At 47.4% G+C, this 24,841-nt stretch overlaps 1 protein-coding gene across 8 annotated transcripts in view; it reads right to left on the reverse strand.

The window, feature by feature from the left end:
* TRRAP (transformation/transcription domain associated protein) overlaps positions 1–24,841 on the reverse strand; it is a 2,065,012-nt gene that overhangs the window by 390,389 nt on the left and 1,649,782 nt on the right. For all 8 annotated transcript variants that reach the window (XM_069647248.1, XM_069647247.1, XM_069647244.1 and 5 more), the window contains one exon: positions 19,417–19,529. In XM_069647248.1, the coding sequence (XP_069503349.1) occupies positions 19,417–19,529 (113 nt within the window). The remainder of the gene's footprint in view (positions 1–19,416; positions 19,530–24,841) is intronic.

Raw genomic sequence — 24,841 nt, forward strand, 5'->3', positions numbered from 1 at the left:
CTTCATAACATGTTCTCAGAATCAAGATAAGCAAGTAGATATTCGGTAGAGATGCTTTATACACACTTCCTACACCCTGGGGTGACCTCAATTACTAGGACAGTACTGGCATTTACATAGCACTTTTGTACTTGCTAGAATTCTGAGGTTCTGGAAAAGGTAAGGTTAATGGAAGGAAAAAGGTGAACAGGTTCTCCGAGCATGTGAGCACTTTTAAATCCCCCAATGAAGTCTAGATAAAAACTTTGGCCAGCCATATTAGTTAAAAACCAATGCAACACCTATGAGGGACAGTTAGAATCAAAGTCACAGGACAGAAGAGTCTGCAGGGAGCCAGGACAGCCAAAGTCAATTCGGAGCAAAGTCTATAGAGCGGAGGCACTTCTTAGATAGCAAAAAGTCTTGCACAAAGTTAGAAAGTTTGTTGCAGAAAATCACTGTTGCGCTGTTACACTTGTGAAGAGTTAGAGCTAGAATAACTCTAGAAAGGCAGCTACTGCAAATCTCAACTGAGACAAGCAAGCTACAGACAAAGCGGTTAGTACCCCTTAGTCAGAAAAGTACCTTAGGTTAGAAGAGGAGGATCCAGCTGGCTTCTATCCTGGTTGCAGACTTGCAGATCCTGTGTTCCTGGCTCTCAGTCGTGGGGCCAAGAGGGAGGACGTTTGGAGGACTCCTGCACAGCAGTTCGGAGGTCAGCAGCAGCTATGGGCTCTTTTCAGTTCAGCAGCATTTCACGGTTTCAGCTACCGGCAAATAGCACCAGCGCCAATCTTGGACATTGGATGGGCTTCCTTCGCTCCTCGAGTCCAGCACTCTGGTGAGGTGACTCGAGTTTGGGTTGTCCTGTTTCGGGAGAGTCCTCAGGATCTTCGGTCTGGCTAAAAAGACGTTGCACTCGACTACACATTTCTCTACCCCTGGCACTCGATTCCTGCAGCAGCAAAGAAGTACAGCCAGTTGGGGAAGGTCCTCCAGAAAAGTTTGTCTTGGGGTTAGTTGGTCCCACCAACCCAAGGGAAGAAGTCGTCCTTTCCGGAGCCTCTCTTGTCGATTAGGAAAAGCAATTTCAGCACAGCAGCAGGGCTTCACCGGGCAGTTCATTGGTCCAGGAGGATGCAGCAAGCTTCTCTTCAATATTCCTTCATCGGATGGTTCTTCCAGTGGTCGACTGTCTTCAGCTCAAGAAGCCTCGCCTTTTATGCAGGTTTCTCCCATTCATGCACAGCCTAGCTGTTACCCACACAGCAGGGTAGTTGTCCTGCAAGGACAGCCAGCCAGCCGATCATGACTGGGTGCATTCAGGTTACCAAAGAGACTAAGGACAGGGAGTTTCGGCCACCTCCCTTGCTTCCTGCCCTGCCAGACACACTGGAGCCAGAGGCGGGTTTCAGTACTGAAACCCGCCAAAGGCAAAGCGAACAAAGGGATAAACCTGGTTTGGCGCGCGGATTAAAACCCAAGAAAGATCTCGCAAACATAAAATGGCGAAAAAAGAAGACATGGGCCATTTTGACAAAATGGCCACCCATGGGTGATACACTGCAGCTGAGGATTCAGCCTGCGGTAGAAAAGCACAATGGTAGGAAAATTAAACCACTGCCACCAGCCATTTAAAGTTGTGAGGGTAACATAACATTTTTTACATGAATAAGTAGGAAAGGGGGCTACTAAGTAACCCCCCCAGCATGCCACATAAGATAGTGTCTGCTGGATCTATAAAGAGAAAAAGTAAAGTCAATTTCACTTTACTATTCTTGGGAACTGTAGTGCACCCAAGAAAAGGTATTTAAACCTTATGAGAAATCTAAAGGATATCTCTGTGACACTGCACTGAAGGTGCTGTGTTACACCTACAAAAAGTCGATGCCTATGGAGTTTGTCAGACACCAAAAACAAAGGAAATATAAATCCAAGACAGATCAAAACACATGAGAGTGAAAAAAGGGCTCACTCACTGCAGGGTTAAAATTAAAAAGTCCTAAAGTCCAGCAAAAGAGCTGGGGGTCTCTAAGGTTGAAGGGAATTAGCACAGAAATGGGAATTCTCCCCAACACAGGGCATCGGTTATTTTCTTTCTACAAATATGTTTTAGTCTGTAAATGAGTAAGAACTAAAGAGGGTTGGCCAATTACAGCAAACAAATATCACAACAAACTAGTTAGCTTACCCAAATATGTTTATGGTGTCCATATATCATCATAAAAAGAATGCAGACAGAAGCAACGAAGTGAATCAGCTCTCAGTGTACCATAAGCTAGGGAAAAACATGTATTCTTCAAATGAACAGTTTTGCCTGTGGTGTGTCTGCTATGCAAGCCCTTTTAGTGTTTTGCTTCCACATACTGGAAATGCTTCACAGATGATACCTTCACACACTTGCACCACATTCGTTTGTGTGATTTTACATGCTTCCAAATTAAGGGGCTTATTTTGCTTCAACAGTTTTCATGTGCAGTGTTAAGATAGATTTGTAGAATCTGACCTGTAAGATAGATTCAAGGAGGCTACCCTAGTTATAGTGAACAGGAAATTCATAGAAGTTAGCCAAAATTCCAACAATGCAAACGTGGCGAGCAGTCAAGGCTATTCTCAGCAGAGAATGAGTCGGGTCAGGGGCCCTCAATGAGTCCACACAATATAATACACAATACCTTAATTTAGACAGGTATGCATACAAATACAATTGTTTCTTCTAGATCTTCTACACACACTGAAAAATGAAGCTAGCAGGTGATATTATCGTACAATGCTGAATAACAAACATCTACATTCACCATAGGTTCATAAATGCATTTAAATAACTCATTTAGTAAGACAAATAATGCAGTAAATGATGGAACTAATTCACAAGTGATTTCCCCAATTTAGGAAGTCCAACCGTAAGAGGAAAGGGGCCCTGTGCCCAAACGCCACAGGAGCCAGAATGCTTCTCACAACAAGGAGTTTTCGCAGGGAAGTTATAATTTACTTCTGTTGGTGAGCGAATTAAATACTCTTCAATAATTTCACTAAGGTATGAAAATAGTATTTTATAGTTCAGGAGTTACTAACTAAGGCAGTGGAATGGATGGTTTAGAAGTCAAAGGGACGTTTTCCCATTGCTATCCTATGAAGGACAAACAAGTTGCGGGACATGTGCACTGCGATTACTTAGCCCCGGACTCTGATTTTTCCCAGATGACTAGATGGATCATTTGGGGTCGCTGGAGCTCGAATTCCCAGTGAGAGGTGCCAAGGAGCTGAGAAGGAGAATGTGTCCCCCATGTTCCCCGGCTGGGGGGATCTGCTGGCAAACCTCTGGCACTTGGTGTTCGTCGCAGGAGCAAACGGATCGATCTGGGGACTGCCCCCACTTGCGGAAAAGGTTGTCCACCGGATCCTGCCGAAGTTCCCACTCATGGCAAGAACGCAGTTCCCTGCTGAGTCAGTGACAGTGTTCTTTACTCCTGCCAGGTGAAACAGAATGAGGAACATCCCCTGGGCGACAGCCCAGTGACACAAGTCATGCGCCTCTTTGAAGAGCGCTGGGGATCTGGTGCCCCCTTGCTTCCGGATGTAAAATATTGTGGTGGTATTGTCCGGTATTGTCTGTGAAGACCCTCCCACCTTTCCTTGAGGGAAGGAAGGAACGACTTGAGGGCACAAAACACTGCTCATAGTTCAAGGAAGTTGATGTGCAGCGTCTTCTCCTCCGGCAGCAACAGGCCACTAGCGTGAAGACGGCCGGTGTGGGCTCCCCATCCTTCCAGGAAAGCATCCGTCGTGACTGTCTCCTGGTACGGGGGGGCTCTGGAAGTTTGTACCTCCGGCGATGTTGGAGCGCATGCCCCACCACTTTATCATCGAGCACAATCCTGTCCTGGAAGCCTGCGGACACCTGGATCCAATGGGTGTCCAGGAATTCCTGGAGCGGACGCATCCGCAATAAGCAGAGCCGGATCAGGTATATACAAGGTGACATCATGCCGAGCAGCGACTTGATGGTTCTCACCGTGGCGATCTTCAGTGCTAACAACCGTTGCACCTTGCCCAAGATGGCTGCTATCCTCTCCTCCGATGGTGCCGCCAGGAAGGACACCATGTTGAGCCTGCATCCTATGAACAGCGCATCCTGCGATGGAGACAAGCAGGACTTTTGCATAATTCACAGAGAACCCCAAGTCCGTCAGCAGCCAGACGGTCCTCGCTGTGTGATTGACGGCGATGTCCCTCGACTTGGCCTGGTCGTCGAGGTAGGGATAAACATTAATCCCATGTAGTCGCAGATGGGCCGCCACTGGAGTCAGGCACTTGATAAAGACTCTGGGCGCTGTGACTTCAGTCTGAAGGGGAGAGCCTTGAACTTGCAGTGCTTTTCGTGGATGGGGATGTGGAAGTACGCCTCTTCCAGATCTAATGACGACAGGAAGTCTCCCTCCTCAGTTGGCCGAGCATGTGCTGCAGTGTGACCATCCTGAACTTCTGTGACTTTATGTGCTTGTTAAGTCGTCTTAGATCGAGGATGGGCCCCCATCCCCCGGTCTTCTTTCTTACAAGAAATAAAGTATCTTGAGTAGACTCCGGAGCCCCAGAGTCACTTTGGAACAAGCTCTATCGCCCCTTTTCTTAACATGGCCTGAACCTCCAGCAGCAGCTGAGGGATGTGTTGTTCCTGTCGGGCAACCGGTGGTATCCGCTGACACTTTAGTTGAAACTCCAAGGTTTGTCCATGGGTGAGAGAGTCTGGCACCCATCGATCGGTGGAGATGGTCTTCCACACACTGATTAAGTTCGCCAGTCGGCCGCCCATCGGGGTGCAGGCCCGACGCCTTGGCTGGTCCATCCCGCTTGGAGGCCGGCACGCCGCCCTGGGAGGCTTGACGATGACAGCGGCCACCTCCGAAGGCCTTGAGTGAACCCGGTTGGTTTGTAGAATGGGAGGGTTGGCAGTAAAAGGACGAGTCCCCGCCGAAACCACTCGAGGACCTGCTCGACTTCCCTCCTGAGGATCGAAAGGACGAACAGTGCTGTTGCAGTGTTCCCAGGGCACGAGCTGCCTCTGTGTCGGTCTTAATGGCCTGGAGGGATTCATCGACGGCCTTCCCGAACAGGTTGTCTCTGTCGAACAGCATGCCCAGGACCATCATCTTGACCACTTGCCTGAAGTTGGTGGCCTTGAGCTAGCCTTGATGACGAAGGCAAACCCTGTTTCCCATCTGGCGGAAACCCGTGTCCGCAATGTCCAGGGCCACGGTGATGGAGTGGTCCGACGCCACCTCACCTTCCTGAAGGATCTCCAATGCCTCGACCCGTTTGTCATCGGGGAGCAAATGAAGGAGCGGCCATCTTGTACCAAAGCTTGAGGTTGTACCTGGCCACCTTGACCGTCGCTGAGTAGATGACCTTTCTACCCGTGGAATCCAATTTCTTCCCCTCGCTGTCCGGCGGTGCAGATGAAGAAGACGACGATGATGATGATGATGATGACGAACCTGGCGATTTCTTCCTGGCGGCAGCAGAGACCACCAAGTCCGGCAACGGTTGGGATCACAGACACTTGGGCGCAGACTGCGGCACGCAGTATTTCCCTTCAAGTTGCTCCCTCTTGGCTGGGGCTGAGGGTTCTTCAGCAGAGCCAGCCCCTCGTCGCAGGCGCTGGTACAGAAAACCTTCTTTCTTCTTCTCTTCCGGGGTGAGCTGGAAGAGCTCAGACGCATGGGCTATCATGAAAGGAAAGGATCGCACTTCGTCCGGCGAGACTACCTTGGTGGTGGGGACATCCCGCCGTCGTCATCTGTGTCCGTCATCGTATCCGTCCCAGTCCCTCTAGGGCTGGGGGGGAGGGCGGTGCCGGTTGGAATGGAGGCGTAGGATGCCTCCTCCTTTTCATCGACGATTGTTGCCCCGGTGTCAACGGGGATCGACATCGGTGGTGCCGTCGGCATCCTCCTTTGAATCTCTAACACCAGCGTGTGGAGGGTCGAAAGGATATCCTGTGAGAGGTCTCTTGGCGGAATCGGGGGAACAGAGCCGCTGGGACTAGCACCCATGTCGTCATCCCCGTCAACGTTCTCATACTCGTCGCCGGGCATCTCCTCAACGTTCTCGTCGTCTTCACCACCTTCCTCTGGGATGGTGTGGACAGAAACTATCTCTTCCTCTTGGGACGAAGAAATGTCTGTGCCTGGAGTTCTCTCCTCCGCCCTCTTCGGTTACTGAGGGGTTGGTCTCAGGCTGAGGTCTGGCATCCTTTTCTCCTGAGTCTTCTCTATTGGGTTGAACGAAGACTCTCACCTGGCTAGGAGAGTCACTCTCGTCGCCGCTAGAGCACCCTGGACTGGGTCAGCCCCTTTTGCCTTGGAAAGGGAAGCCACCACCAACTCGATCGAAGAAGACGATTTGGCCTGCGCCACCTGGGCCTCACGGGCAGGTCGGGCACCTTGTCCTGCTTGACCTTCTCCGGTTTCTCCCGCAGCTTCCCTGGGGTAGGTGACTTTCTCTTTGACGAGGACCTCAGCGGTGACTGGAGACCGAGGCAGATGGAAACAATGAACGTGCCCTGCCCATTGCGGGACCCGCGTGTGCGGCGACCCAGACAGAAGCGGACTCGCTGTGCTTGGCCTTGTCTTGGGGCACCCACGGATGTAGCGCTGTCAAATGTCTTAGAAGCCCGCTCCAGCAGGCTGGATCTGGCTTGCCCCTGTGTGCCTTAAGCCACGTCACCAGCCGGACGTGTCGATCTTTCATCGTGCGGTTGGTGAAGCCATCGCAGATGTCAATCTTTTTCCTTGTGCGTCGGCGGCAGGCAACACAGGCAGTGGGAATGCTAGTCATCCTTGAACACATTCCACAAACCGCAACTGGAGCAGAGCTTGAAGAGGGAAGCGCCGTCCTTCTCCTCCGACATGGTCCGGTGCAGTGTACGCCTAATGGTCTTCTGGAAGCTTCCAAGAAGAAACACTTGACGATGTTGCCCTTGCGGGGCGATGAAAGCACACAGACTCATATTGAACAAAATAAGGATTTTCTATCAGAAAAGCGCGAAAAAACGCAGAAGCTCGAAGAGTGTAAGAAGAGGGCTCCCAACACTTGAACGTTGTTAGGCAAGATTGTATGCATTACCCTTTGAGTGCACTACAACAACCCTGACTACAATAAGAAACCCAATCTTTGGTATAATCCTGTACTACACAGTTTGGTAGCGTGTTGAGCAGCGAGGCTTGTCTCAAGAGGGGTCAACGTGAGCTATAGGGGAGTTACACAGATATTCACAGTGACGAGTATTCAAATAAACTCTTACACACAAGGTTTCTTGAATAAACAATTATTAATTTATCAGTTAGAAGAAGCCTTCTTCAGAAGGCAACAATATAACAGTAACACTCAAATATACTTCACAAACTACACACTCGTAATATTTCCAAATCAGTAAGTACCCTTTTGGGATGGCCGAGAGACACAACCTACACCCTCAGGTGACTTCAGTAGCTAGGGTGCTGGGGACATTAATATATCTCTGTTGCATTTAGAATCATAAATGAGTAAGTCAAAGGAAAAGGTTATTAGAACAGACAAGAGACCACAAATATTATCAAGCAGGCAAATACTTTCAGATCCTCCAATAAGAGTCATTCAGTGGAACAGGCTAAGTCAAAATCAATAGGCAAAAGTCTATATGAGCTGAAGCGTTTCTTTGCAGGTAAGAAGAAAAGTCTTTGCACAATGTTTTAGAAGTCTTTGAAGAAAAAGAAGAATCAAATGGCCACAAGCTCTTCGACTTCTGAAAAGTAGAAGATGTTTAACAGTACCTTTGTATTGAAGAAAAAGTGCAGCAGATGACTTCTGTTCCTGTGCAGCTCTGCAGATTTCACTGTTCCTGGGCCTCAGTCGTGGGGACAAGAGGGAGGACTTCTGGGGACTCCTGCACTGCAATGGGACGGTCACAGCTCGCAACCGGAAATCTTCAAATCAGTGGCTGTTCAGTGTTTCAGCTCCTCGGGTCTACCGCAAATAGCAACACCACAGTTTCTGGCTGTCGAGATGGTCTTTCCTTGCTTCTGGGGTCCTGCACTCTGTTAAGGGGGCTGAGGTTCGGTCAGTCCTGCTTCCTGAGAGTTTGGAGGATCTTCCTGGAGCTCTTAGCCATCTTAAAAGCAATGCACACAATCTGGTGTTCCTCTCCCCGACGTTTCGGTTTCCAGCAGCAACTCTGTGGAAATTCAACTAGCTCCGAGAGAATGTCCAGGTGGCTTACTTTGGAGTTGATTGGTCCCACCAACTCAAGGTGAGAAGTCGTTCTTGCAGGGGCTTCTCTGTCGATACGAATTTCGAGTTTCAGCACAGCAGCAGAGCTTCACCGGACAAACCAACCGTCCAGGAGTTGCAGCAGGCGTCCTCTTCAAGTTCTTCTTCAGTTCCTTCGTCCAGTGGTCGACTCTGCCTTCCAAGCAAAAAGCCTTGCCTTTTATTCAGTTCTCTCCCATTCATTCCAGCTTAGCTGTCAGTCACCCAGCAGGGTGGCTGTCCTTGCCGGACAGTCAGCCAGCCAATCATCACAGAGTGCATTTCGGTCTCCTAGGATACTAAGCACAGGGAGTTTTGGGCACCTCCCTTACTACCTGCCCCCACCAGACACCCTGGAGCCAGAGGCGGGCTTCACTCGTGAATCCCGCCAAAAGCGATGAAAAAAGAGACCAAGCTTGGTTTGGCGCGCATAGAAAAACTCTACGTTCAGTGTTGTCGTAGGGTACTGCATACAATCTTGCCTAACAAACGTGCACAAGCATTTTGTACCTGGCAAAGGCCACTGTAGCCGTTTCATTAGTACAGAACATGAAATCCCCGGCCAAGCGTTCTGAGAAGTACACAGAGGTTATTTGTTAGGTCAACTGATTAGAGCATACATGGTCTGCCAGTGAAAGAGGACTATATGACCATTTTATAATTGAAAATCATTTGTGAAATGTGATTTTCTAGTGAAGCCGGCAAGACCTGCGGCAGTTACAAACCACCCACCATTTTCCTTGGGAAGAGGATTAGAATATTCCCAGTATGCAACAATCATTTAAAAGTATGTCCATGGGGCAAGGTTCTGCTGGTGGCATGATGGGTAGCCGTTCCCATGGGAGTCAGGAAGAAGCAACCAGGGCAGAATTATAAAGTTCCACTGGTGGTCTCAAATGTTTCAATCATATAATTTTGTGTTTTGGGTGGATTGTGACGTCACATTATTGTAATTGAGGGCGATGTGGGAAGGTTCATGGACCCAATGATCCAGCATAATGTATAGAGTTCTATATGAGTCTTAAGTGCAAGAAACTATTATTTTTGTGTGGGGATGTTGTTTGAATATCGCCCAATTGCAAATGCTAATTCATGTACGGTCTATAAAGGTTTTCACTTTGAGGGTGGTTCTTTGACAGCACCTTTTCATGCTGTTCTGTCCTGCGTTCTGTTTGAATTTGCTGTACCAGCTGCGTCTGGGGCACTGAATAAAATTGCATATCTTCTTGCACGTTTTTTTTTTTTAACTACTTTTGTCATTTTTGGCGAGTTATACGAGCAAACCCTGACACACTACCATTGGTAAAAACTTTATGTGCACCTTCTTCTTTGTAGAACTTTAAAAATTGAGGCTTGCTATAGAGTGCCTGCAACTCACTGACCTGCCATGCGGACGCAATTGCCACCAGAAAGGCAGTCTTCATGGTGAGAAGCCGGAAGGTAGTGGTATTTAAGGGCTCGAATGGAGCTGCCATTCAATAAGTCAGAACGATGTTTGGATCACAATCTGGAACTATAAAAGGTGAAATAGGAAAATAATGAACAAGGCCCTTAAGGAACTGGGCCACCACTGGTATGGAAAAAAAAAACTTGTTTGCGTTCTTTTAAACAAAGAAATGGCTGCCACTTGCAGACCTGATTTGGCTAAAGTCAATACAAACTTTGTCACCTTGAAGGTGGGACACGACAGGGTCTCACTCCTTTTGCCTTACACTATGCCACAAACTTTCTTCACCTGCACGAGTACAGCGACCGAGTGGATGGTCTACTCACAGCCAACAACACCTCTAGCACTTCATCGTCAAGGTCCCACCTCCCCCGTACCTTAGCCTCTGAAGAGCCATGCATGCAGATTGAGAGATTCTGGGTTCGGGTGAAGCACCTTGCATCCAGACTGCAACAAGAGGTCCGGTCTCGAAGGAAGCCGAAGAGATGTGCACATGGCCAGTTCCAGGAGGGCTGGGTACTACTTCCTCTTTGCCCAGTCTGGGGCGATCAGGCGGGCCCTGAACCTCCCCAACCGCCTGAGATCCCATGGGATGACCGGTAATGGTGGGAACACATAGCGGAGGTCGAAGACCCACTCTAGCAGGAAAGCATCGCCCAATGCACCCCCATCAAGAGGCTTTGACACTTGGAGCACATCCAACATCTTGTCCAAGTACTGCGAGCACTGGCTCCTGAGAACCATTGCAGGGATCTCATCCGGAGCCTCGCCTCTGGCACTAGGAAGATGCAGGATGCCATGAGGCCCAACAGGCACAGGAAAGCGAACGCCGGGAGATTTATGGAATTCTGGAAAATATTGATTATTTTGTCACATTGGCGACGCTCTTCTCGGGAGGAAAAGCCTTTTCCTTTCTTCCCCGTGTTTCCAGGATCGCTGCAGTTGAATTGGAGCTTTTGTACAGGTGAGACCTGAGATTTCTGTAAAATGAGGGAGACGCTCATGTCGTGTAGCAGGGAACAAATGCCCTTGGGATGTCTCGAAACCTTCTCTGGGGACCGACCTGGGATCAACCATTCGTCCAAATACAGGAAAACAAAGACACTGTACACCTTCCTGAGGTGGGGCGCCACCACTGCCATTAGCTTGGTAAAAACCCTGGGTGAGGTCAGGCCAAAGAGGAGCACCTTGGACTGATAATGGGCGTCCCGAAGGAGTATCCTCAGGAATCGGTAGTGCTTTCTGTGGCCAGGTACGTGAAAATAAGCGTGCTGAAGGTCTAGTGACACCAACCAAGCCTGGCGCTATAGAGCCTGGAGAATCTCTGTCAACGTCACCATCCTGAACTATTCCTAAGGAACTTGTTCAAGGCCCTGAGGTCCAGGATGGGACAGAGTCCACCCTTTTCCTTGGTAAGGAAGTATTAAGTACCAGTCCGACCCATTCTCTATGGCTGGTACTTCCTCCATTGCTCCCTTCAACAGAAGGGCTTGCAGATCCTCCTTGATTTCCATCCGGCTGTCAGCAGGTCGGTGGAGGTCTATTCGGGGTTGCTTTACAAATGGCAAGCAATAGCCTAGCTAAACAAATTGTAGAACCCCAGCGTCGTAGGTGAGCCCCTCACACTTCCATTTGTCCAAGAACACGGAGACTCTCTCTCCAATCGAGATACATGGGAGAGACTTCAAAGAGGTTTCTAAGATGCGGGTGCCGTCAACGTGACAGGAGTCCCCTATCTTGATGCTCATCTGCCTCTCCCTGGCCTTGGATACATATGATGTCCCTGCAGGGCCTGGGGAAGCTTCGTCTTTCTAGAGAAGCTGGAGTACAGCCTATAACCTTGTCTTCGCGATCCAAAAGGAACATTTTGCTTTGCGGGCTGCTGTTGCACTGCCAGCCCCAATGATTTGGCTGCCAACTTTGAATCTTTAAACTTTGAGGGGCTCGTCGGCTTTGGGCCAAAAAAATGCTCCCCATCGAAGGTCGGATCCAGGAGCTTTGCTTGGGCATTTGTGGAAAACCCTAAACCCCTAAGATAGGCAGATCACTGCAGCACCCTCGACATGCCTATGGCACTACCTGCGCAGGCCACAGTGTCAAACTCAGCCTGGAGTTTCTGTCATGCTATTTCCTTCCCATCACAGGCAAATTCCATGAAGCCATCTCCAACTTCCCCCACTGAGAAATGGTCGACTTTGCTAACATTTTGCAGAAGCACAAGAGGTGTTTAGATATTTTAGCGCCATGCTCCCAGAGGCAAACAATTATTTCGACAAAGCATCAACCTTCTCCAACTCCTCCTCTGTGGGGCGGCTAGACGTTGAGGGCCTCGAGGAAACCGTTGAGGCCTGCATGACAAGCTCTTCAGGGTTCGGATGCGCAGTCAGGAATGGAAGGTCACCTCTCGCCAGATTATTCTTTCTTTTTTAACTCTGCATCGATCACCGGCGTCGAACAAGGATGCTGCCAAAGGTCTGCGATGTCGGTGTGGAATGGTGAGATAGTTCTGCCTGCGGTCCTCGGTCGAGAATATCAGACGAGTCGTACTGCATCAACAGGGTAGACAGAGCACCGAGTCCGAGCGTCACAATGACCTACTCGACCATCTTGCAGTACTGAGCATTAGGATGCACGTATGGGGTCATTGTTGAAACTCGACGCTCGGGGGCGTGTCCAGTCCGCTTGTGTCATATAGGCCCTCCACTAGCTCTAGTAAACCCACTTGGTCAGGTATAGAGTCAAGCAATGGATCCACGGCCGAGCCCACTAGTGGCTCCATCCCGAAAGGGATTGGGTTGGCTTTCTCATCCAAGATAGACAGCATTGAGCCCAAGAACTCCATTTTAGATTCCGGAAAATAGATTTGGTCCCATGGAATATCTGCAGGTTGAGGGGCTTCATGACCCAAGGGTAAGCGTCTACAGTATTGGCGCTGGTGCACGTTTCCCACTCTAGGTCGAGCAGGATGGCATTTGACCTCCCCTGGCTGCCTCTGTGCTGAACGAACCCGGTGCAGTCGGAGCAGAGTATGCTTGCGCTGACAAGGCCAAAGCAGGACCAGCGGCAGCCTTCTCAAATACATGCATCTTCTGTTTTTTTTAAACTCTTCCCATTCAACGTCACCTGTAATTCCACTGTCAGAAATGTTGATGACCATTACGGCGCGGCGATCATATAGACCGCTGTGGCCCGCATCCCCTTAACCCACACTCCCCTGGCCACTTACCTTAACGGCAGCACATACGGAAGTGTGCCGCCAACTTCCCTCGATCCCTGCGGCGTCAGTTCCAGCCCACTTACGTGGGTCAGCTCTGGCGCCACAGGGTCTCTTTTTTCTCCCTGTAATCTTTATTGTCCCCTGCTCTCCATTTAACGGAAGCAGGGGACACCTCCCACAACCCCAGCTTCCCATAGTCGCAGTAATGGCGGCCATCATTTTTTTAATGCACGTAGGCGCCGTTTTTGTACCATGTGACCTTATGTGGTTGCAGCACTCGTACGAGTCCTAGCACTTACCATTTCGTCCCAAAGAGTTAGAATCGTGTCTGCATAAATGCTTCGTTTCTGTGCGAAGATGACGAGGAAGAGGGGTTGGATTCGCTATGCAAGTGCCACCGTTGTTTGGATTTTTTATAATGCCTGCCCTCTCGACTTTTCTCGGGCGTAGGTTCCTCAGTGTCATTCCCAGAGGACTTTGAGACCGACTTCACCAGAGAATGTGACAGTGGTTTACAGACTGCCAGGTTTGCTGAGCGTTCCATAAACACCTTCAGGTTCATGGCCAGACAAGAACCACATTGCTCTGTAACCTACTTGACAGATAGTATGTGGGTCCGTGAGGGACATCTTGGAGTTGCAGTCCTTGCAGCACTTGAAACCGGATGGTTTAGGCACAGACATTCTGGTGCAGCAAGAATTCAACCGAATCAAAGAATCGATGCCTGTTGCAAATAGCTTGCTGAGTGCATGTAAAAAAGGAACTGAGTTCAGGGAGCATAATGCATCCCTTTAGTACGGCGATCGAAAGTCGCGTCTGGCATGCGCAGCTGAACACAGCAGAGTTGAGACGCACTACGACACCTGTCAAATATTTTCTGAGCAGCTGACACTGGATGATGGACATCTTTCAAGATGAGGAATCTATAGGGAGAAAGCAATCCATTGAATTCCCGATGTGAAGACTTGCTCTCAAATCTCAATTCTAACTCTCCATCTGTTCTTATCCTTCTGGATCTTTCCTCTGCCTTCGACAGTCAATCATGCGACCCTGGCAAATCGTCTCTGACACACCCTTGGCATCACGGGCCTGGAACTTAACTGGTTGACCTCATTCATCTTCGACCGAACATCCCAGGTTCAACTGGGCCCTTTTCTCCCCTCTTTCACTCTCTCCCCCTGTGACGTCCCTCAAAGCTCCATCTTCTCGCTGTGGCTCTTCAACATGTAACTTGCCCCTCTAGACCACCTGATCTCCTCCTTCTCTCCTCACTTCCAGTGTTATGCAGACGACACACAGCTGTCCTTGAAGCTTCCTTCTACTGCCTCCTCTTCCTCCTCTCTCATCCCCGACTGTCTGACTGCCATTCAGGCATGGTGTGCTGCCAATGATCTTTGCCTTAATCCCAGTAAGACTGAGATCCTTCTCATTAGGACCCAAGCTCCCTCCTTCCGTCTGGCCGCCCTCTATGGGGCCCCTCCCCTCCCCTCACCCTCTTGTGAGGTAAAAAACCCTGCTGTCATCTTTATCTTTGACTCCTCCCTCTCCTCCCATCGCGGACCTTACCAAGAAGGCCCACATCAGCTGCACCTCCTCAGAGGCATTCTCCCTTTCCTCACTTTCCCCCAGAAACTCAATGTCTCCAGAGCTCTGGCCCTCTCTAGGTTGAACTACTGAAAACAGCCTCTTCCTCAACCTTCCTTTATCCTCTCTTCGCCCTCTTCAGATAATCCAGAATAGGACTGCAAGACTTATCCTATCTCCAGCCCTAACATCTCTCCACTGGCTCCTGGTTGATGCTAGGATCAAGTTCAAGACCCTCTGTATCATCCACAAGGCTTTCCGGGGCCTGGGACCCTGCTACATCAAACTCTCTTCTCCCTAAATGCCTCGCTGCTAGAGCCCTTCGGTTTTCTAGCTCCAACTCTCTGTAGATCAGACGCTTCGCTAAGCAGAGAGTGGGTTGTAGATCTCTCTCCGTCCCAGGAGCCTCGCTCAGGAATGGTCTCCCTGCCCCTCTCAGGCTTGAGCCAGATATCTTTCAGTTCTGGAAGCTCCTCAAGACCCTCATTTTGTATTCTTCCTTCCCTCTCCCCTTTCCCTGCCAACACCTCTGAGTTCCACAGGGCACCAGCCCCCCCGACCCAGTCTAACCCCCTCCTCGCTCTTAGCATGTGGACCATCACCCCATGCAATCCCTGCACTTGCCCTCCTGGCATCCCCATAGCAATAGTCTAGACCCTTTTCTCGTTCCTCCCCTCCTACACCACCCCCGCCCCTACACTCTCTCCTCTAACCCTGAAACTTCACTTCCAGCCTAGGACTTGACATTTAGCGCAGACTGGCACTTGTCTTGTGGCACCTTCAAATGCCATTTGTTGTAAAGGCGCCTTACAAATATCCAATAAATAAATAAAAATTATTTGGAAACTAGCTTTGTCCCGATAGTTTATCAACTAAAAAATGTCCCTTTATCATAACCGCTTTTAATTTGTATTAATTGGAGTCTCTAAATTAAATTAAATTAGGAGATTTGTTTATGTTGGAGAATATATTGAAATCTATTTGGGCTAACTAGATCATTAAAAAGCTATACACCCTGGGCTTTTTTCAAATTTTGACATAATCCCGCTCTCTGTGTTGCCCAGTCACAAAAAAAAAAAAAAAATCAATTATTGATTTCTTTCAGAAGTGTCAACTAACCCTTGACGCACGAACAAGACTACTAAAGCAACTGAAAGGGCCTACTAGCCAGTCATGCACTTACATTTTAGCAATACATGTTGTCTTGGGTTTACAGAACACGGGGCTAGGAAGCTAAGAGCAAGTTTTTGCTTCAACTAGCTGCCTTAGCAGAAAACGGAACCTCTTTAAAACATCAAGAGGGTCTATAAATGTAACTGTGACAATATCTTGCCAGAATACAACAAGCATGCATCTTGATTTCTTGCTCTTGGCATAATTATCCTCATTGGACATTTCTAAGCCCTCTTTTGAAAGAGTTGGGCTTTAGGCAGTGCAGAGTGGCATATTATTATCGGCACATGAATCTAGATTTGGCTGGCAGTTGGAGCATTACATTCCTGCTTTAATAAGGATTACAGATTTCTGACTGTCACCCTTTGTGTATTTACAGTATTAGGAACCAATAGTTAGACAGCATAAAGTATATGATATATATTGTTTTAATACCTGCACATTTTAATCAAGAGATTTTTGTGATTTTACTTAATTTTGATGGTGTATTGGTTTGCTCTATCTTTCTGTATTTTTATCAGAATTTTATTAATTTTATTGTTGTTGATTGTTATGCGTTTTAACAGATTTTTTAATAAACATCGATGATGAAAATACCTCGATCATCAATACTGTAAAGAAACCATCAGTTAATCCTACTTTACCGTCTCGCTTTTGCCCTATATCACTTCTTTTCTTTCTCTCTAAATCTCTGGAAAGGATGGCCTACATACAAGCTACTGCTCACTTAAATTATTTCTCACTCTTACCAATATATCAATCTGGCTTCAGTTCCTTTCATTCCACTGAAACAACACCTTTTTGTTTCCAACTCACATATTTCTGCTCACTGCATTGAGCAATCATCTCTTCTTGTTCAATTAGATATTCCAAGCAGCTTTTGATTCTGTTGATCACTATCTTCTCTAATCCCCATCCTGTGTGGTTTCAAAGGGTTTTGTCCTTGTTCGATTCTATTCTTATTTCATTGATCTCACCTATCCCTGTTTCCACTGCAGGCCAATTCTCGCTAGCTTTCTTCTAAAATATGCTGTCAATCAAGATTCTGTTCTGGGCCCTCTTCTGGACTCTCTAATACAATTCCCTGAGCTTCTATTTATTTCTTCCTTTGGTGTCATTCTCACCACTTTTATTCCGATGACTCTCAAATCATTTTTTCCCTTTCTTACTTTACTGCATCTATACAGTCTACTCTTGTGCCTGCTTACTTGCTATCCAGTATCATTATGACAGAAGAAAATCTACAAGCCAATCCCTTCAAAACTGTGGTTTTACTTTTCCCTGCTACTACTATTCCTCCTCCTATACCTCCCCTCTGCTATTTCCTTTCCTCTGTGATTGCGTTCTCTTACAACGTCCCTGTTAAGATCGATTTTTAGAATCTGAACTGGTGGACAGATTTTAGGAGGCCAGCCTAGTTATTATAATAATAATAAAAAATAATAATGTAGCATTTATATAGCGCTAGAACCCTCAGGCACGCTGCTTATTATTACTCACGGTGTGGAGTGCTCATTTATCAACCTCGGAAGGATGAAAGGCTGAGTTTGGCCGTGCCGGGATTCGAACCTGCGTCAGCAGGCTCTGCACAGATATCAAAGCAAGCGCTTTACTCACTGTGCTATCGGACCAGTTATGATGGTCAGGGAGTTCCGATACGTTAGCCAAAACCCAATCAAAGTAGGTGGATGAACAGTGAAGACCTAGACTCAGGAGAGTGTGAGTGGGGTTAGGGGCCCTCAATGAGTCCACACAGTATGGCACTCAATAATTCAAATGTAGACCGTCAGTTATAAAAAATAAAGACATTTATGTAAGGCTTTCTGAACACACTGAAAAATGAATCTAACAGGTGGTATGATTACACAACATTATCATACACATATATACAGTCACCATAGGTTCACTTAATAAACATCGGATAAAAAAAATCAAGCAAAGTAGGTAAATTAGATAAAGTAAATGATGGGAAACAATCACAAGAACAAAACCCTAACTTGAGAAATCCAAGTCCTACGACGAATGGGGCCTTGTGCCCAAAAGTCACAATGTTTCTCTCCAGCTTGAGTTCTCTTAAAAAGGATGCAGAGGACGTGTGGTGGAGATTAATTTAACACTTTTAAAAGTCCAACAACAATTTGCCAACCAAAAGGTAAGTATTCTCCTTTCTTCCAGACCAAAGGCTAACCGAGCAGAACACCCAACCCAGGTACAACCCCTTTCTGTTAAGGAGCGTATAATCCAACAATCCAGGCCTCCTCAGCAGACTTCAATGGATGGAAGAAGGCGAGTTCGAGCGATGTTCACCATTTGCAGGCGACGACAGGAGTCCTTCCAGTCACGGTCACAGCAGCTGCTCCAGGATAGGTTCCTGTGAAGGTGGAACGCTGAAATCCGGGGAGAAGGTGACATGGGTTGGCAACTAACAAAGTTCTGGACTCTAAGTCAGAATGGTGACAGTTCTGGTGAGGTAAACCATGAGAGAGCTGGTCAGTCCAACGACACTTCCGAAGGTCTTTAGGCAGAAATAAAAGTAACCAGAAATCCTCTGTGTAAAAAGCTACGGGGACAGCATTTTAAGATGCTGTGGGCAATGTTAAAGACATAAGAATTTAAAAGGGAAACAGATTCCCAGTACTGATAGCCTGAAAGACTGATAAGTTCCCCTCATACTGAATGCCTTACTTCCCTTCAAAAAGGCAGGACAGGATAAAAAACAAAGCAAAAGGAATGGGGTTGCATAGGAAAATATGGAGGGAAAGTTGTAAAAAGAAAATGTTTCCCAATAGTCTGCCCATAACTTTGGAGTAATTTTTGACTCTGCACTTTCCTATTATTCTCACATCTCTATGGTTGCCCACTCCTGACTCTTTCACTTGATTAACATTCAAAAAGCTTTCCCTTTTCTTTCCTTTCTGGCTACTAGACTTTGCACTCATTTTCTTTCTACTGGATTACTGCTCAGGTCTTCTTCCTGGTCTTACTGCATACCAAATGACAACTTTTTTTTCAATATACATTTCCTATATTTGTCTTCTCTTCTTTCTATCCCCTCGTGACTCACACTTGATGTTCTGCATTCAGTTTGCTGCTTAACCTCTGAATTACATCTGCTTTTTCATTTTCTCTGCATTGTCTCTACATGCCGCCATGGTCTGGCTCCACCTTCTTCTTAGATCTCTTTTTATTCTCCAACCCGTACTCTCAGATCTCCATCTCAATTTCTTCTGTCCCACACCCCCTTTGTTTCTCTCTGCTTGCATCAAATTACTGGAACAAATATCTGTTTGCTGTCCTCTGCCCCTTTTTCAATCTCATTTAAAATATTATCTTCTTGATATGATCATGTAATTGTATTGTTCACGTAAAATTGTACTGTCTAAGTAGATAAATTGCTTTGGCAAAAGCGGTATATAAAATCAAATAAAATACAAGTAAGACTTCCAATACAATTCTTCCATACGTCAATTTTCTCTGGAACAATAACCCACATTAGCACTAATTTAGTATGCATATGGTAGGGAGCGAGAAATGGTGCTGCAAGCATTGGGAGCACAACATCCAGAGAAACTCTCTCTCAATGCCCGGAAATCAAAGCAAAGTCTTTACCCAACAACCAGCCGCCGAAGCTAAATGGGGTATTCAAAGAAAAATAGGAAAATCCACAATATTGTGAGGTGACCAAATTTCTCTTTTTTACAGGCATGATACAAGGCTTTGCATTGCTCACCGAATCCAGTTATCTTCCCACAGCTGGTATTCTGGAAAAATTGCAGGTGATGCATTATTTCTTTCATGATCTTTTTTGGCTTTTTCCATTGCCTTTTCATAGGATTCTTGCGCCTAAAACATTAATTAAAGAAGTTAGATTTTTCTTGCTCATTTACATTCTGCTCGAATACAGAGAAATGATGGACATACTTTTTCACTGAGGACAAGTTAGAATCATGTAAAAGTTCAGAGGGCCTTTAAAAAGAGAAACAATAATAGAACGGTGCACACATTAAAGAGTTTTCAATGGTGTGTTTCACTTGTAAAATGTATTTCAATGATGTGGCATTTTGGTAAAATTCGTTATTGCTCTGTGACAAATACTTGGAATTCGTCCCTTGTCCCCAAGGGTGAGTCAACCCCGTTTGGGACAAGGGAGGTGAGCCCACTGAGTTTAACCCCTAGGTGACAGGGCAAGTGGGATAGCACTTGCTGAACAGGGAGTTCCCAGAAAGGGACTTTATACTTCCTTCCTTCCTTCTGTGAAAGGTCCTGTGTATTTGATGGTTATATTGGATTGGGCAATATGATCAACAGAATCAAGGAACATTTTATCCCATTGCTGCTGGAGTTATAAAAGCAATGATATGATAAGTCATTTATAACGCGCCTGTACACAAGTGTTTCTTGGCGTGACAAGACATGGAGGGGCGAGGGGGACAAAACAACAATCTCACTAGGCCTTGTGTCATTCAGATCGCGCAAGTGTAGGGAGGAGAAGTGCCAGGGGGGGTGGAGCATAACAGCTGAGAGACAACTGACTGTAGGGTTGCAGATACAGACCCTTAAGTTCTGTGGGAGCCCAGAGGCAGTGCAAGGGCAAACTGGACATGCAGGAGCAAGGGCCCGAGTTTCAGCGGGTGGCCAGGTGACCAGGGTGCGGAGCAGTCAGGGACATCAGGAAGAGAGAAAACAAAAAGGAATGTCTTGAGTTGCTTCTGGAAGAAGAGGTGGGTCTGCTCAAGTTTGAGATAGTCAGGGAGGCTGTTCCAGAGGACTGTCATGATCACTGCTTCCAAGGAGTCAGGACCAGCTTAACGTCCTTGGAAGCAGGCCCCTAACCCTAATCCTAGGCACCAGCCGGTCCCCACGGGGACCTTTTGGACCTTGTCCTGGCGCCGATGGCACCAGGCTCATCAGAATCATCGGTCCCGGCACTGGAAGCGCCGGGCTCATAATATGTGTGCAGATGTTTGGGTGGACTTACCTGCAGCAGACCATGCTGCTTACTTACCAGCCACTTAGAAGTCCTCTGTAAACAGGAACTACTTTCTTACCTGGGTGGGGCAGCTCCATTCCCTGGATTCAGCATGGGGAAAGCTTCTGGAACTGGAACTCTTTTCTTACCTAGGCGGGGCCGTGGAGGAAGACGCCTCATCACTCCAAGGCTATTCAAACCACACCCGATGGATGAAACTTGCTTCGCGTTATTCTGCATCTGCAGCAGAACGCTCACCGAGTCTGTTCCAGTCTTTCTTCCTCAATCTGCAAGAATCATACTCACCATTCCTGTATCCAGTCGGCAGCAGCATCTGCAGAGACAAGAAACAGCAGGTTAGCAAGGCAGTCTTAACTCGCAGTGCTTACTCACCTGATCCATCGGCTGCGGTCATTTCGGCACGCTGTACTTTCGCCTGCGAAGACAAAAGCATTGTCATTACTTACCGGCACTCCGTGAACTCTGGAATTCTTCACGCTGCATCGCCACCTGCGGAGATAAAAGCATCGTATTTACTTACGGGCCTTCCGCAGACTCCGGCGCTGCAAACAAGCTTCTGAAAGACAAAAGAAGAGACATTAGACAGGTATTTATTTACGCCCCTCGCGCTCTTCACAATAGAACGCCTGCAAATACTCCGGTGCCTCTACAGCACGAACTACGCTGCAAGGGAAAGAACAGTTAGAGTGCTTGCATTTACTCACGCATTTCCAGGCGCTTTATTTCATCTTCCTCACGAGTCCTGCAAGCAAAAGGGGAGAAAAGCATCATACGAAGTCCTGTTCAATGTTAAAGTGCCTTGCACCTAAAGACTCTAAAGACTATAAAGACTAAAAAGGTGTCTGGAAACTCACCGCTCGTGCGATTAACGACGGTAAAGGTCCTCTGAGTCCAAGAGGCCTATGTTTGACCAGTGAAGGAACTGGCAACAGCGCCCTGCATCAGACGCAGATGGGGAGCCCAGCATTCACCTATCTAAGGTGAGCACGTTGACCTGGGGGCTCTACGGAGAAGCTTGGGAGAGAGAGGAAGAGAGACATTAAACAACCCAGACCATTAACCCCTATATTCTTTCATCTGCAGAAACCTCACCCTACGAGTCCGTCACACAGTGCGAAGAGGTTCAACCCCAGAAGCCCATCGAGTCCTGCACATCATCTTTCGAGTCACAGACACCTTCCTGCCACGACCTGCGCCTCCGTAGGAATCAGGTGAGCGTTACAGAACGCGAAGCCGACCGCAAAACTCCTACCCAGGCGCAATGGAAACCTCAGACACTGATCACTTAGCCCAGTTGCTCGGAGAATTAAGAGCAGAAGTACATGCAGCTCGTCAGGAAACAAGCTCTCTAAGAAGAGAACTAATACTTTCCAAGGAACGAACTGAGGACCTCGCTAGGCAATTGCTACAAACACAGGCCGGACAGACCCCTCTGCCTGCTCCAGGAGGAAGCTATCCTTCTGCACCATCTGTAAATCCAGTGCAAATCAATCTACCTGGTAATGTGCCCTTGGCTCCGCCCGAACGTTTTTCTGGTGACCCAAAGAAATATGCAGTGTTCATCAACCAGTGCCGCTTACATTTCTTATGTCGACCAGCTGCATTCCCAACGGATCAGACCAAAGTGGCTTTCGTGCTTTCTTATCTCAGTGGCAGCGCCGCAGATTGGTCGATTCCTTTAGTCACCCAGGATGATCCGGTTCTGCATGATTTCCAGGCCTTCCAGTCCAGTATGGAGAAACTGTTTGCAAGACATGCACAAGGACAGGCCTTGGACCATGAACTTCTTTCATTACGACAGGGTAATCAAGACCTCTTGACCTATATAGCCTCATTCAACAGACTCATAGTGGAAACTCAATGGCCCGAGGACAAGAGAATAACGCTTTTCTACAGAGGCCTGCGTGGAGAGCTCAAGGATGTGTTAGCTCAAGTTGTGAACCCTCCACAAGAATGTTCAGACTATATTGACTTAGTCGTCCAATTGGACCACAGATTACAGAACAGGAAGGCTGATTGTTCCAAATTTGATACCCGAGTGTTTTCTAAACCACAAACTTCTGCTAAGGGAGCTGACACTGTGGAACCCATGCAAATAGGGGGGATGAAAGGTCCTTTAAGCCAAAAGGAGCGGGAAAGAAGAAGACAGCTGCAATTATGCCTCTATTGCGGGAACTCAGGGCACTTTCTTCGAGACTGTCCAGTGAAACCAGCTAAGAAGGCTGTAGGAGCCGCAGACACCAGTGCCACAAGTTCTAAGCAGGGAAACGACCTAGCCCGGCAAGTGTAGAGGTCCTCTTGCCGAGCGTTAAGATCTGTCCCGTGACCTTGCATTTCGTGGTGCCCATGGTCCTCATTAGTCCAGCACGTCCGGATCGTTTGCATGCAATTGAAGCTTACATCGACAGCGGAGCAATCGGCAATTATGTGGACCGTGAAATGGCATCAAGGATGAATCTACCCCTTGTCCCTAAGGCAGTAAAGGACGTCATTACTACAGTGGATGGCACGGAGATAGCCTCCGGACCAGTAACGCACGCCACCCAAGAAGTGACGCTAGTGAGCCAAGATGGACACCGGGAGAAAATTGAGTTCGATGTGATCAAGGCCCCTCAGTTCCAGATCATTCTGGGAATCCCTTGGTTAGAGAAACACAATCCTCAGATCGACTGGCGAGCAAAGACGGTTCAGTTTCCAGAATGTTTTACCACTTGTTATCCTCGGCCTGAAGTTTCAGTGGCGGCAATTTCTTCTGAGGTTCCTACATTACCTCCCGACTACCAGGAATTCCAAGATGTCTTTCGGAAGGATCAAGCTAACACCCTGCCTCCTCATAGGTCTTACGACTGTCAAATAGACTTAATACCCGGAACAACTCCTCCTTGCAGTAGGATTTATGCCCTCACCGAGCCAGAGAATCTTCACCTCAGACAATATCTGGACCAATACCTAGCTAACGGGTTTATCCGTCCTTTTAAGTCTCTAGCTTCCTCGGCTTTGTTCTTCGTTCCGAAAAAGGAAGGAGACCTTAGGACTTGTATAGATTACTGCGCCCTGAATCAAATCACCGTTAAAAACAGATACCCGTTACCTTTGATCCCTGAACTCCTGGACCAAGTCAAAGAAGCATGTATATATACAAAGTTGGATCTCAGAGGAGCCTACCACTTGGTACGAATAAAAGAAGGCGATGAATGGAAGACGGCCTTCCGCACCAAGTATGGGCTATTTGAATATCAAGTGATGCCCTTTGGACTTTGTAACGCTCCTGCCGCTTTCCAGTATTTTATGAACAATGTCCTTAGAGAACTCATAGATGTGTGTGTTGTTGTCTATATTGATGACATCCTTGTCTATTCATCATCTGAGAGGAACATCAGAGACACGTTAAAAAGGTTCTCGGGAGACTGCGTCAACATAACCTTTTTGCCAAGCTTGAAAAATGCGTTTTCAACGTAACTGAAGTTGAGTTCCTGGGATTCATATTGTCACCTAATGGGGTTCATATGGATTCAAAGAAGGTTGATGCAATCATCAAGTGGCCATCACCAACCTCGGTAAAAGGAGTTCAAAGCATGTTGGGATTCGCTAACTTTTACCGCAGATTCATTCCTGAATTTTCCCGGATAGTCCAGCCCATCACCGCTCTGTTAAAAAAGAACAAACGTTTTGAATGGTCTACTGAAGCAGAACAAGCTTTTCAGGACTTAAAAGCTAAATTCATTTCTGCACCTGTTCTGAAACATCCTCGCCCAGAACTCCCCTACATTGTGGAAACAGATGCTTCTAGTCTTGCTATGGGGGCAGTTTTGTCACAAAGAGATCCGGTCACACACCAATTACATCCTGTAGCCTTTTGGTCCGCAAATTCTCGGCTCCCGAGATCAACTATTCCATTACAGACAAGGAACTTTTAGCTATCAGATCGGCCTTTAAAGCCTGGCGACACTATCTTTTGGGAGCCAGACACACAGTCATCGTGATGACTGATCACTGCAATCTACAATATCTGAAGACGGCCAAAGCTCAGTCTTCCAGACAGCTTCACTGGGCTCTGTTTCTGGCTGAGTTTGACTTTATAATTACTTATCGACCTGGCAGTAAAAACGGAAAAGCAGATGCCCTCTCTCGGATGGGAGTAGATGAATATTTGACCAATCCAGAA

This window comes from Ambystoma mexicanum, chromosome 2q (assembly GCF_040938575.1).
Source record: "Ambystoma mexicanum isolate Mex_15411 chromosome 2q, UKY_AmexF1_1, whole genome shotgun sequence".
NCBI lineage: Eukaryota > Metazoa > Chordata > Amphibia > Caudata > Ambystomatidae > Ambystoma > Ambystoma mexicanum.